The sequence below is a fragment of the Echinops telfairi genome, unplaced genomic scaffold (genome assembly GCF_000313985.2).
Source record: "Echinops telfairi isolate 266 unplaced genomic scaffold, ASM31398v2 ScPeMD7_9;HRSCAF=40, whole genome shotgun sequence".
Classification (NCBI taxonomy): domain Eukaryota; kingdom Metazoa; phylum Chordata; class Mammalia; order Afrosoricida; family Tenrecidae; genus Echinops; species Echinops telfairi.
The window spans coordinates 24043992-24057910 of NW_022103906.1; the positions used below are offsets into that span (position 1 = coordinate 24043992).

The window sequence follows — 13919 nt, forward strand, 5'->3', positions numbered from 1 at the left end:
TCCAGCCGTAATCTCCTATGCGATCTTTCATCATTCTAGCTTCTGTGCCTGTGGTGACAATCCTGTTTTGGAGGGAGTTCTCTGTTAAGTGGGCTGTACTCTGAGTCTCCCCGTGAGTGGATAGTGTGCCTCAAGTTACCACCTTTTGTTTCCCTGGGGGTATGATCTGCTGAAAGACAAAAACCACACCTCCATCAAAACTATTCAGCTGTGTGTATCAGAACCACCATAGAAACGGAGAAACCTCAGGACCGGTGGGAAAAGAGCCATCAGTGGCGCATGTTCAAGATTGCATTTGGAAGTGGGGCAGGCCGAGACCAGAACCATGAGAAGCTGTAGCCCAGAGACCAAGGGGCAGAGCAAAGGAGCCAGGCTAGGACCAGGGCCCAAGACAGAGTAGAGGAACAGTGTGGAGACTATGAGACTATAAGGCAGTGTGGGAAACAGAAAGATTTCTCCCAAGTTGTCTCCCCCAAATATGTCCCAAACTTAGCTGCTTGCTACACATGACAAATGACTATACACTTGGAAGTCAGCAGAAGTAGGTCAGGGGTTATTCTCCCTAAGGGTCACCACTGTTTATCCCACAACAAGTAGGACCCATTCCCTTCTGATAAGGATAGTAGTTGACTGTTTCCTTGTAGGAGACCCCTGAGAGGTCAAGCCCACCCAAGGGTGACCAAGGTTAGGCCGCCATCATTAATCTAGGGTCCACCCATCTTGTCACATGTATACCTCTAGTCCCTCCCATTCCTATGGGCACACCCCTAGCTCATCCTCTGTCACGTTTATGCCTATTGTACTGCCCCTTCCTGTGCTGTGTGGTTACTTGTAATCATGTCCCCTAAGTAGTTAGAACCCTTGGTTAGCAATAAAGTTGGTCTCTCCTGCTCTCACTCCCAGGCTCTCCCCACGAGGACCACCAAGCGGGGCTGAGGTGCGCATGCTACCATGAATGGTGTCTGACTCCGTTACTTGACTCCTCTACCTCTCATGCTCTCCACAACTTCACTATAATCTTTACTTATTATCGCTGTACAATTGCGCCTATCGGACCTGTGCTGATTGGTGGGGGCCCTCCTTTCCCCCCCAAGGCAGAGCACGGGCTGGCTTTCTGGACTACAGAGGCAGAGGCCAAGAGACCCCGTAGCTGAGAGGCTGAGAACCAGACAGAGTCTTGACTGTTGTTCGCTGAGAAGAGCCACTCCTGTGGATCAATGACCTTGTTTACTGTTCCTGATTTTGGTAGCCTGTTCACCCCACATAAACCCCCCTCATCATTATCTTGTCTGTGAGTTCGGTGCGGCCATTATAACCAATTGTCTAGCCCAGCAGAGAAGTTGAATATCATGGGAGGAACTGGAGGAAGGTGGCGGCACAATAGGTAAAGGAGGATGGAGGGTGGAGGCAGGTCGGACTTCTGCCTCGTGGCAATAGGGAAGCGAGAGGAAGTCAGAGAAGGCCCCCAGGCTGTTTTTGCTCAACTTCTTGATATCTCAGCCTCATTCTAGGGTATATGAGAACAGCCACAAAGCATTTGAAGTGTTAGGTCACAGTTAAGTAACATTGCAATTATTATGTCATATTGCAGGTTCTTTCAGAAGATTCCTAGAATTGGGCACCCTCAGTAGTACTGGGAGAAGCGACATACTTGAAAGAGGCTTGGGGCCAGGAATGATACTCAACGTACTAGAATTGTTTTCCTTCCCCTCCCTCTTCCCCCACCACCATCAGGACCTCGTGGGGTCATGGAAGGCAGACGTGGGATCTTTCTAGACCGATGCTCATTTATTTCTTTGCTAAGTTTCCCCATCTTCATCGACACCCAGTTCTCTTGTGGGCTCTGTACCTTCTTTCTGCCCCAACCTTTCCATCGTCTGGGGGTTACCTAATACCCAAGTCTGCCCAAGGAGTCAGATACAGTGGTTGTCCCCAAAGAAAAGCTCCCAGTCTTTTAAAATTGTTTGACTTATTAGATGAGAGGTTACAAACAGAGAAGATCAATTGTGCATTCAACAATTCAGACATATTTGGTTTCGGGTTTTTTTTTTTAAAGGAGAACATTAAGTCTTAAAAGACACAAAGCTAACAGAAGGCACAGGCCCATCATCCAGATCAGTAGCCTTTTTCTCACCTACTAGCGTGGCATCAAAATGACGTCCCAAGGTTTGTTGAGAAACAGGACAGGGTATGAATGAACCATTCACAGCTGAGGAAACACACAGCAAGACTTAATGAGACTCTAACATTTCTGAAAGCCCTGAAACACATGTCTATAATTCTAAGAATGTTCACCTTTGCGGAGTCTCTGAGGGTCCAGGAAAGGTGAAAGAATGTACTCCCCCCACCCGTCCCCCCTTTGGTGCCAAGTTTTCTAGCCTGCCCAGAGATCCCACTAAGAACGACAGCTTTGGGTTCCTGTTTTCTGACTACGCCACTTGTTGCAGGGTACAAAAGTGACCCCAATCTCAAATATAATCTAAGGAGAACATTTAATAAGTCTTAAGAGGTACAGAGCTAACAAAGACACAGATATCTGGATGAGGGAGGCCCATTAGCCTGAGGTCAACCTGACAGCAATCCCCACAAAGTAGTACCACGCATCCCACTTCCTGTTTCCATTCCATCGGCTCTCCTGTTCTTTCTGGACTTTGTCCCTGGGGAAATGGTGCCCTTTGGATCTCAAATGGCTGCCTACCTCTCCCAGTCTCTCTGAAAAAGATATTAGGTCCTGGTTAGAGTGGGAGAAGAATCTGGAACAAAAGTAAAAATAAAAAAAAACTTCTTGGTTGGATAGATACTGGTGGATCCCCCGAGATGATGGCCATTAGTTACCCGTCAGCCCTGGATTTGAACTCACACCCATGGCTCAAATCTCAACCAAACAATAGACAGGTCTATAATGGGAATATAACACTCGAGAGGCACCTGGCATCCTAAGGGCCTCTAATTCTCTGTGTCTTAGAGCGATGCCTTAGAGTCACTGGTGACTAGGATGGCGTAGTGTTCAGGCAGAAGGTACTTGGGTAGGTCCTTCCACGACAAGGTCTCCACAGGGCCTGCTAGGGGAAAGCGGAAAGAGTCCTGAAGGACAAGGGAGTATTGTTCTTCATGTGCTCTCGCTGCCCTCTCTTTGGCAGATAACAGCTTTGAGAAGAGAACTGCCTGGCTTCCACAGGTCTGCCATAGGGTGTCTGGAGTACCTGGGGCTCAGACCTCCAGGGTTAAACTGTTTCCAAGTAATCTGGGAAACTTGGATGCCCTCCTGTGGTTCTTTGTGGTATGTATACAGTTTCCCTTGGAGAACGCAATCAAAATAATGGTGGAACAGCAAGAGGGGCTGCTATTCTCACCAACCAGCAGCATCAGCCTCTCTGGTCTACCTCAGACCTACTATCTTAGAATCTTAATTTTTAACAAGATCCATGAGTGATTTAGGCATACTGTAAAGGGCTCTGGTGGCATGATGGCTAAGCATTCAGCTATTAATGGAAAGGTTGGTGTTTTGGATCCATCAGCCGCTCCACCGGAGAGGTGTCAGTCTGACTTCCTGAAGATGGTGGTGGTTGTCGTTAGGTGCCATGGACTTGGTTCTGGCCCTAATGGAGACCTGGTGGTGGAGTGGGTTACATGTCAGGGCTGCTAATGGCAAGGTCAATAGTTCAAAGCTGCCTGCTGGTGTAAGGGAGAAAGATGAGGCTATCTACTTCCATACAGAGTTACAATACCATCTTCACAACTGTTCTTACGTGTGAGCTCTGTGGCAGCTACTCTGCCCGTCTCTCTCATCTGGGAGGAGTTTCCTCTTTCTTGCTGCCCTTCTACTTTACCAACACACTGGTCTCTCCTGACAACATGGCCAAAGCATGTGAGACACCGTCTCGCCATCCTTGCCTCTAAGGGGCATTCTGTCTGGACTTCTTCCAAGACAGATGTTTGTTCTCTTGGCACTCCATGGTACTTTCAAGTCTTCACCAGCACCACAATCCAAACACATTGATTCTTCTTCTGTCTTCCTTATTCCATGTCCAACCTGCCCGTGCATGTGAGACATGAGACTCAAATCTTGGGTCGGGCACACCGTAGTCATCAACATAACATCCTTGCTTTTTGACCCTTTAGTGAGGTCTTCCGGAGCACACTTACTCAATGCAGTGCATTATCCGGTCTCTTGCCTGCTGCTTCCACAAGCACTGGTCGCATAGCCCAGGAAGATGAAACCCTTGACCGCTTCAACCTTTTTCTCCATTTATCACGATGTTACCTACTGGTCCAGTTGTGAGGCTCTTGGTCCTCCTTACCTGGAGTTGTCATCCCTACTAAAGGCTGCCATCCTCGATCGTCATCAGCAAGTGCTCCAAGTTCTCTTCACTTTCAGCAAGCAAGGTGTTATCTTCTGTACATCTCCACTTTTAATAAGCCATCCTCAACCCTGATGCCACATACTTCTTCATAATATCCTGCTTCTCTGAGTATTGCTCAGCATACAGATCGAATATGTAGGGTGAGAGGATACAACCTCGACACACACCTTTCCTGATTTTAGACCACACAGTATGTCTGTGTTCTGTTTCCACTACTACCTCTTGGCCCATATACAAGTTCCACATGAGCACAATGAAGTGTTCTGGAATTCCCACTCTTCTCAAGGCTAATTGGTTCTCAAGGCTAGTTGGTTATGAGCCACACAGTCTAATACTTTTGCATCGTCAAGGAAACACAAGTAAACATCTTTCTGGTATTCTCTGCTTTCAGCCAAGGTTCATCAGAAATCAGCAATGATATCCCTTGTTCCACATTTCTCTTCTGAATCCAGCCTGAACCTCTGGCAGCTCCCTGTCAATGTACTGCTGTAACCATTGTTAGAGGATTTTCAGCACAATTTTACCTCCATGGGATATCAAGGAAATTGTTCAATAATATTCAAATTATTGAACCTTTTGCTGGGTGACCTTTCTTTGGCATAGATACGAATATGGATCTCTTCCAGTTGGTTGGCCAAGTAGCTGCCTTCCACATTTCCTGGCACAGAAGAGTGGGTGCTTCCAGTGCTTCATCAGCTTGTTGAAACATTTCCATTGGCATGCTCTTGTGAAGATTCCAGCCTTGGGAATGCTCTGTGACAGTTCTTCTCCATCATAGGTGATCGCTGAGTCAACATGCTCTGATGACAATGAGTTTATAATACTGTGGTGCAAATGGTTAACACACTTGGCTGTTGAACAGAAGGTTGAGCCCATCCAGAGGTGTCTCAGAAGAAAGGCTTGGCAACCTCTTCTGAAGACTGCCTCTGAGCATCCGACGGCACACCACGGTTCTCTGTTGCCACCCACAGGCTCCACGTGAGTCAGGATTGACATGACTTTTATTTTTCCATGATATTGTCATAATGGAGACCGGGTGGTGTCGTGGGTTACACGTCGGGATGCTGAGGGCAAGGTCAATAGTTCAAAGCCACCAGCTGCTGTGAGGGAGAAAGACGAGGCTACCTACTCCCGTAAAGAGTTACAATCTCAGAAACCCACAGGGCACTTCTCCTCGGTCCTCTGGGGTCGCCATGAATTGGAGTGGACTTGATGGCAGTGGATTTGGATTCGTTTTAGCACTGTACATTTATCAAAACCCACAGAGCGATGTGACACGCTGTAGACTTTGGTTAATATGGTCAGGATTGGTCCTTCAGTTAGAACTCGTCTCACGTAATGTAAGACATTAATAACAGGGAAGCTGTCTAGGAGGGAAGTTGGGTAATAGGCCACTTTGTGCTTGCTCTTACTCTGCAAACATGAAACTACTTAACAACCTAAAAGCTATTCCTTTGCAAAGGAGCCTTAGTGGCACAGTGACTAAACTCTTGGCTGCTGGTTGGAAGGCTGGCATTTTGAACCCACCCAGCAGCTCCATGGGAGATGACCATGTTGGAATTTGATCATTTGCTTCTGTGAGACATTTCTACGCTGCCACTTGGGGTTTTCATGAATCAAAACCCAACCTGACAGCAACTAACTATACACGCTTTATTTAAAACCATGGAACACTGCTCAAAATCGCCAGGGTGACCCTAAAAGCTCTTCTGTCCTTGCTCCAAGAAAGATGCTGGTGCCAACGAAAGACCACCCACCTCTAAGGCGAAGAGGATGCGCCTCAGGGACTGGCTAGAATAGATTCCTCTCCTTCCCAGATGCTTCAGCTCGTTCTGAGGTGCTCTCTCCCCGAAATACCATCCACAGCTCGCTCTCGTCCTGTGGATCAGCTCATTCTGATCCGGGCAACAGGAGCGCAGCAAGTCTGGAATGACACAGCGCTTCTTCCCCAGCGCTCAGGATGATCATCTTGCGCAGGAAGCCGCTTGGGTAACAGCACATCCCGCACACTTTAGTGCAGCCCAGGGCCTGCCCAGGCTGCGTCAGTTCTGCCCTCCCGACCAGCGCAACTGGAGCCTGTGGCAGAAGAAATCCGCCCGGCGACAGGAGCGCGCTGTGAAGTTGCCCCCAAGAGTGTTGCCCTGCGTCTCAGTTTCCCTCAACATTTCAGCACCACACTTCCCTCCACATTGCTCCTCTGAGGCATCTGGCTCTCAATTTAAATCTTCTCCAAGGAGCTTGGATTTATCCAAAACAATGTATCTTCTTGCATAAAGTCTAGATTCCACTTCAAAACCCAACCCTACCCAACCCATCCTCACTTCTGACCCAGCAGGCTCCTGTTTAGAGGTTTCTGAGACTATGTTGATGGGAGCAGCCAGCTTCCTGTTTTCCTTTGGGGCTAGCTGGTGGGTTTGAACTCCTGACCCTGTGGTTGGCAATCCAATGCCTAACTCTCAGCACCACCAGGTTTCCTGAGATGCCTCTTAGGGATCTGGCATTACTAAACCTTTGAAATAAAGATGAACCTTGGCTATGCTTCCTCTGCACCTGAGGCTCTCTGTGGTGTCTGGCAAGTCACCAAGAAGTGTGTTAATGCCTGCCCTGCCTTCTTCAAGGGATGGCGTGACGGGACAGTAACCATGTTAACTATGGAGCATTAGAAGAGTATGATACGAGATCACTAATGTCACTTACAAAGGCAAACCAACTCCAGATGACTCTCAAGTGCCTTTCTAATGCCCACGAAGGCTGTAGAGATGGTGTAAAAACAGTCATTTAAATGTGCTTTGGGGATGGATTCCTTTTCTAGAGCTCAGCAGTTTGGGGGCGGGTCATGTTTCTAGGGTCTCCCAGGGGGCAGTGTAAGTGTGCATTGGCGTTTAGGGGCAGGGAGTGCCTCTAACAGTGAAATGATTGCAGCGTGTGTGTCCTCTGAGTTGGTGTGTTCTGTCTCAAGTGCCCTTGTGTGCTGCACCCCGGTGTGTGGTTCAGTTTTGGGATTTTTTTTCTCTTAATTGTAAATAGATAGGTAACAAAACATTTGTCATTTCAGTCATTGTCACACCTACAGTTCACTGACATCATGCATGTTCATCCTATTGTTTAATCATCACTATCAATCATTGGTGAACTTTCCCATCACCCTTGATAGATGTTCAATATCCCCTAAGCATGGTGTCTTCCTCTCCCCTCTACCACTGTCTACTTCTGGTAACCCCCAAACCACCACACTCACTGCCATCAACTCGACTCCAACACATAGCAGCTCTACACGGGGCTCCAATGCCGCTGAGCTGAGAGCGTAGGTTCTGGGTTTTCGGCTCTGCTCTGAAGGAGTGTGGCATAAGTAGGCCCCCAAGACCTCCCTGAGCCTCAGCATCCCAGCCTTGTCTTTAGAGTAGAGAATGGGCTGGATAATCGGTCCATTCTCTTTCAGCTCGGTCACGCTGAGCAGCAGCCCAGGGGTACTTTGCTATTGGTTTTACTGCCTACTTTGAGTTCTGGACCTTTGTTCCCCGGGGCTGGCCGCTGGTGCTAGGATTTGACGTTTTGGAAATGATCTCTTACTCATTGAACACGCAGGAAGCTTGAGTGTGAAACTAGTTCATTAACACACACACACCCCAAAACCACAGGGCCTGTCGGCCTGCCGTCATCAGGCAGACGAGAATAGTGCAGAACCCCGTAGGCAGAGAGGAAATGAAGTTGAGAGAAGGAGGAAGACAGGGCAGCGAGAGAAAGAGGGCCCGCGGCGTGGAGGGGGAGAGCTGAGGTGCAGGGTCACCGCCATGGTCAGAAGATGGACGAGGTGGCTGTGAAGCAGGGCTGCCTGTACCTGCAGCAGCAGCAGACTTTTGTCAAGGTAGGGGCAGGGCTGGGCCCCCTAGCAACTGGAGGACTGCTGGGAAGAAGGGGGTAGTTCCCCGAATGCCCCCAAACTCTTCTGAGGTGGTAGTGACCCTGGCATCCTCCGGCTCTCCAGCGCCCCAGCCCCGACCCTCAAAGGGCTTACTCCTTAGCAGAGTCTTGCCTTCCAAGTGGGAACCCCAACAGCTCTTTGCTGATGGCCGTCCGTCCTGTGGGTGGGGGCAGGGGATGCTGACTCAGTCTCTCACCTCCCTTGCCCTGTGGTGGTTTCTGGTGGGGGACAATTTAGGAGGGGGATGGAAGGAACAGCTGTGGGCATCGTTGGAGATGACAGGGGTGCTTCTGTCCCTGCTCTCAAGTGGTGTGACATTGGGGGGCCTTAAGCTAGAGCTGGGGTTCTAGGGGCCCTGGAACTTCTCCTTCCCTGGCCTCCTGGAATGAGGAAGTCTTTCTCCCTCAGCTGATCCACCCCCGCCCGTCCCCCGCCCTCAGGAGATGAGGCAGCAGAGTTCAGAGCAGAGGGGAGACAGGCCTGCCATCGGGTCTGTCCACCAGACTTGGTCCAAAACCAGTATGGCAGGCGGTCTCGGTCGGACTTTGAGACAGTGGCAAGAGACTCTGTCTCTCAGGGTTGGGCCTGCCCTACCTTCTCTCGGTCTGCGTCCTTACGGCTGCTGTCTGCCCCTAGCAGCCTCCCTGCCTCTTGGGTAGAACTTGGGTGCCCTGGGCGCCCTCCAAGGCCTTCTTCTTCCCGCGGTCTCTGTTCTTCCTGGTCATTCTCCTGCGATCTCTCTTTCTCTAACCTCCAACCCCCCGCGCCTGCCCGCCCCAGCCCCTCGCCCACAGCAGTCTCTCCTCTCCCCCTTGGTCACCATCTCTTCATCTCTTGCTGGCTTCCCCTGCCCTGCACCTGCGCTCAGAAATGGCGGCGTTTCCGGGCTGTGCTGTACCGAGAGTCCGGCTGCACGCTGGCCCGGCTGGAGCTCCAGGAGTACCCGGAGAAGCAGCGCCGCGGAGAGGCCGCCCGGCGTGTGGTCCGCCTCAGTGACTGCTTTCGGGTGGCCGAGGCCAGTGGGGAGGCCAGCTGTCCCCGGGAGACCAGTGCCTTCCTCCTGGAGACCAAGGAGCGCCAGTGGCTGCTGGCGGCCCCCACCGCCGAGCTTGGTGACTGGCTACAGGCCATCTGCCTGCTGGCCTTCCCGGTGAGTGATCTAGGGGTGCAGCAAGGGCGTGGGGGGTGTGCCAGAGGCAAGGTCAGGATGCTGGAACAGGGCCCTGGGGGGAGAGCCCCATCTGCAGTGCAGACGGGCAGCAGCTGGGCGCACTGGTGGACAGTGTTTGGGGCTGGTGATGCTCATGGGGGATCCGGGGCCTCTTCCCCAGGGCCAGAAGAAGGAGCTCTCCGGGCCGGGGCTGGAGGGCCAGCCGGGGAAGAGCAGCCGGCCCCGCATGGAGGAGAACGAATTGTACAGCAGTGCGAGCTCAGGTGCGGAGGAGGGCTGCCTCTGCCCTGCTCTCCCCAGGGTGTGGTTGAGGGGAGGTGCAGCCTGGAATCTTCCTGTCTTGTGGTTGCCTTTAGCCCCGACCAGCCCCCTTATCAGTGGCTCCCCATCACTTCCGGCCATGGCCCTTGCAAGGTGGGGAGCCCAGCTTTGCCTGAGTGTCAGCTTTTACCCTGGCCTCACCCCCACGTTCCTGGGCTCGTTGGGGGGCAGACAGCAAGGCTAAGGGGTCCGAGTGAGGGGGTGCTCCCTTTGGGAACTGAGCAGTTGTTTGAATTGTTTTTCCTTCTGACCTGCACCCCGGTTTTAAGGTGTCTTACAGAGCCATCCTGCCTTGGCTGTTCCGCTCTCCCAGTGGGCGTGGGGGCTGCTGGACAGCGGCTTCATTTAAGCCCCACCCCACAGAGGGCACAGCCTGGTGGATAGACTGATAGACTGACAGCTGCCAGGGCAGTGCCAGGGAGGCAGCTGGTGGGGAGGAGGGTGAGACGCGCTTGAATGGGTGAAGAGTATAGGCCTTGTGGCCCCGGCAACATGGGCAGGAAGGATGTGGGCACCAGGCTGAGGTGGATGTGGCTAGGTCATGATGCCTCCTGGGGGTGTAGGCACCTGAGTTGGGGGAGCGTGCCCTTGCAGGGAGCAGCTCAGCCTTCAAGGTCGAGGCTGGAGGCGTATGGGTACATGCATTCCGCGCTGTCTAGGGACATTCTGGCCTTCTGCAGGCAGAACAGGCAGAGCCGGGGCAGGCCAGCTGTTGCCCACTAAACGCCTGTTTTTCTCCCTTCTGCTCCACAGTGGTGGCCCAGAAGAAGTTTGCTGTGACCATCAGGCCTACTGAAGCTAGCGAGAGGTGCCAGCTCTGGGGACCTCATACGCTCCGGGTTGGGGAGAGTGCCCTGGAGCTGTGGGGCGGCTCGGAGGCAGGCACCCTACTCTACAGCTGGCCTTACAGGTTTCTGCGGCGCTATGGGCGAGACAAGGTGTGAAGGGAGCTGCAGCCTTGTGGAGCAGGAGGGAGGAATGTTGGAGAGGTGGTGAGGGCAGAGGGAGGGGGAGAGAGAGAGAGAGGAGAGAGAGAGAAAGGAAGGAAGAGAGTACAGGTAGGGGAGAAAGAGAGGAGAGAGGAATCAGCAGGAGAAAGATGAGGCTTTCGGGGCCTTGGAAGAGCTCCAGTCTGGGAAACCCACAGGGGCAGCCTTACCCTGTCCTGGGAGTCCGACTCCACTCGCTGCAGGCAGTGAGGTTTTTCAAGAATGCAGGAGTCCTGGTGGTGCACTGGTTAAACACTAGTCTGTGAGCCCCAGAAGGTGGGGGTTCAAGCCACTGCTGGGCTACCTGGAGGAGCCCTTGCCCGTTGTCTACCTGCCCCCTGCCCCTGGGCTCAGACACCTATAGTAGGGGTGACCTTGGCAGCCCTCTTGCTGCTCAGCTCACTGTCATCCAGTCGATGCTGATGTACAGAGACTCCTGCCTCCCCCCTCCCCCCCTCAGCCCTGTGGGATTCTGAGACGGTAACTGTTTACAGGGGTAGAAAGCCTGGTCTTTCTCCCACAGAGCTGCTGCTGCTGGTGGTTTTGAACTGCCGGCCATGCTGGAAACCACAGCTAGTATCAGAGAGCAAATTTTTCTTTTGTCCAATAATTCCTTGGTTTCCCAAAGAGAGAAGGTTCAAGAGCAGCCCCCTCAGTGGGACCCCTGGGCCTTGCCCTTTCCCCGCCAGCAAGCCTGGGAAGGTGGAGAGAGAGGTGGAACGGGCGAGGGAAGAACAGATCCTGGGAGGGGGGCGCTCCGGGAGGCGGTGGGTTGGAGGTGGGTTCCAGCCAAAGCAACTGCAACCAGCCGCCTGACCCATCGCCTGCCTCTCCCCTCTGCCCAGGTGACCTTTACCTTCGAAGCAGGCCGGCGCTGCCTGTCCGGGGAGGGCAACTTTGAGTTTGAAACCCAGCAAGGCAACGAGATCTTCTTGGTTCTGGAGGAGGCCATCTCTGCCCAGAAGAACGCAGCCCCCCCGGGGCCCCACACGCAGTCAGTCACTGTCCCCAGCGGGCTGTTCCAGCTGGAGAGCCCCTACTCCCGGCCCCATGACTCCCTGCCGCTGCCATCGTCCGCCACGGTAGTGCCTACGCCCCGGCCTCGGGGTGCGGAGGGGGAATACGCGGTGCCCTTCGATGCTGTGGCCCGGTCCTTGGGAAAGAGCTTCAGGAGCATCCTGGGGGTCCCTCCCCAGCTCCTGGCTGACCCTCTGTATGACAGCATCCAGGAGCAGCAGGCCCCCCACCCCGACAGCATCCCGGAGCACCAGGCCTCCCGCCCCGACCACATATACGATGAGCCTGAGGGGGTGGCTGCCCTCTCCCTGTATGACAGCCCCCAGGAACCTCAGGGTGAGGCATGGAGGAGGCAGGCCAAAGTGGACAGGGACCTTGGCAGCCTCCAGCATGTCTTTCCAGCAGGACAGGACCTCTCTGCCTCGGACTGGCCTCAGGTGACTGAGTATGACAACCTCATACTCAAGAAAGGCCCAAAGTGATGGGGGAGATGGAGGAGGTGCAGTCCACATCAGAGCTGCTAGGCGATGCTGGGAGTGGGGGTGAGAAGCTGCGAGGAGGAGTGAGGAGCAGGGGGCGGGGTGTTTGTGTGTGTGTCAGGCAGACCTCCCCCTGTGGCTTCTGCTTCTGGTGACTCCTTTTGGTCACTGCACCCACAGGACCTCCTCCTGCCCCTCATGTGTTCCTGATGGCTTGGCCCTCTTTCCTTTGGTTTGGTGACTTGCCCTTTTTAGTGCCCACGGGGTGGTGGTGGGGACAAGGGGGCACCCTGGGGAGACCCGCCTTCCTCCCACTTCTGGTCCCAGCCTGGGACATTGGGAGCAGGGGATAAGAGGATGCAGGATGGATACCTGTTTCTGTGGGGCTCAGACTTCTCTGTGGCATTAAACATCGATGACACATTTCTGTGTGGTGTGAGGGCTGTGGAGGTGGGGGTGGCACTGGGGCAGCCTTGGAGGGGGGTGGAGAGGGGAGGGAGGGGAAGAGTGTGCCAGGTGGCCCCTGCCAAGCACCTCCTCTCCACTAGGCCTGCTGCAGGGTCAGAGCTTCCTGGAAGCCAGGGCACCATGGGAAAGGTGCCCAGGTATCTCTGATCTCTTGCTGGCATTGGGGTCCACACCAGAAACATGATGGGGAGGCAGGGGGAGTAGCATCAAAGCTGGGCTGGAAGAAAGTTGGTAATTATTGGGCTTCTTGTGGACTAGGCCTTACTGTGGGCCGAGATGATGCCGACTCACAATGATGCCGACTCACAATGATACCGAGTGGCAGAATAGCCTGGCCCTGTGCAGTTCCCTAGGCCGTAATCTTCACGGAAGGGGATCGCCATGGCTTCGTTTCACAGAATGGCTGGCGGGGTTCCACCACCCACCCACCCACCTTTCGGTTAGTGGCCAAAGATCAACCCCTCACAGCCCCACTTCTCTGCACGTAGGAGACACAGGACAAAGGATCTCTCCACTTGCTGACCAGCTGTGTGGCCCTGAGCAAATCTCTTCCTTTCCCGGAGACTGGCCCCACCCCCTTTGTGTCGGCCAGTGAGGGGTGAGAGCCCTTCTGTCTCTGTGATTCCCCAGAGGCCCCCGTGGGGCCCAATTGCTTGCACCCCAGACGGGATGAGCAGCGAAGGTTGTCATCCTAAGTTCCAGAAGAGGTGAAACAGTGTCCTGAGTTTAGAAGAACGGCGCCATGCCAAAGGTGGCATGTTGAGGGAGATGTTCAATGTGGGAAGGCACCTGAGGAGGAATTGGATGGAAGGAGGGATAGCTGCTTACAGACCAGCTGCTTACAGTCATCCTGGGAAGGAGGGATAGAGAAAACAGCTAAGAGGATGGTGGGCAGTTTGCATGTATGCAAGCGTTCCACATTCAGAGTGACAACGTGGGAAGGGTGACTCAGGTCACTCAGAATTTGTACCTCATTTGAAGGGAAGGAGGGAGCCTGGTTAAGCGGGCAGCAGCAGGTGGGGTAAGTGCTGGACTCCTAACCCAAAGGGTGGTGGTTTGAATCCACCAGCTGCTTCTCAGGAGAGAGATGAGGAAATCCTGTGGGGCGGGTCTACTCTGTCTTTGACCTTCACCATGAGTCTGAATTGGCTTGACAGCTTTGTGTGGAGTTCTTTTTAAAGGAAGGAG

The 13919-nt window shown here is 53.4% G+C and overlaps 1 protein-coding gene across 1 annotated transcript; it reads left to right on the top strand.

Moving 5' to 3' along the window:
• The first annotated feature begins 8066 nt into the window (after positions 1-8066).
• On the top strand, positions 8067-12660 carry DOK2 (docking protein 2). Its single transcript, XM_004707579.2, has 5 exons — positions 8067-8229; positions 9155-9436; positions 9618-9720; positions 10532-10716; positions 11613-12660. The coding sequence occupies exons 1-5, from the start codon at positions 8167-8169 to the stop codon at positions 12264-12266; spliced, it is 1287 nt and encodes a 428-aa protein (XP_004707636.1). The 5' UTR covers positions 8067-8166; the 3' UTR covers positions 12267-12660.
• Positions 12661-13919: the final 1259 nt, after the last annotated feature.

What these genes read in the sequence shown, in the direction of transcription:
- DOK2 (XM_004707579.2), top strand. Translation starts at nt 8,167, where the DNA reads ATGGACGAGGTGGCTGTGAAGCAGGGCTGCCTGTACCTGCAGCAGCAG. An exon ending in TCTGCCTGCTGGCCTTCCCG is followed by an intron (nt 9,437 to 9,617) that starts GTGAGTGATCTA and finishes CCTCTTCCCCAG; the next exon opens with GGCCAGAAGAAGGAGCTCTC. An exon ending in GTACAGCAGTGCGAGCTCAG is followed by an intron (nt 9,721 to 10,531) that starts GTGCGGAGGAGG and finishes TCTGCTCCACAG; the next exon opens with TGGTGGCCCAGAAGAAGTTT.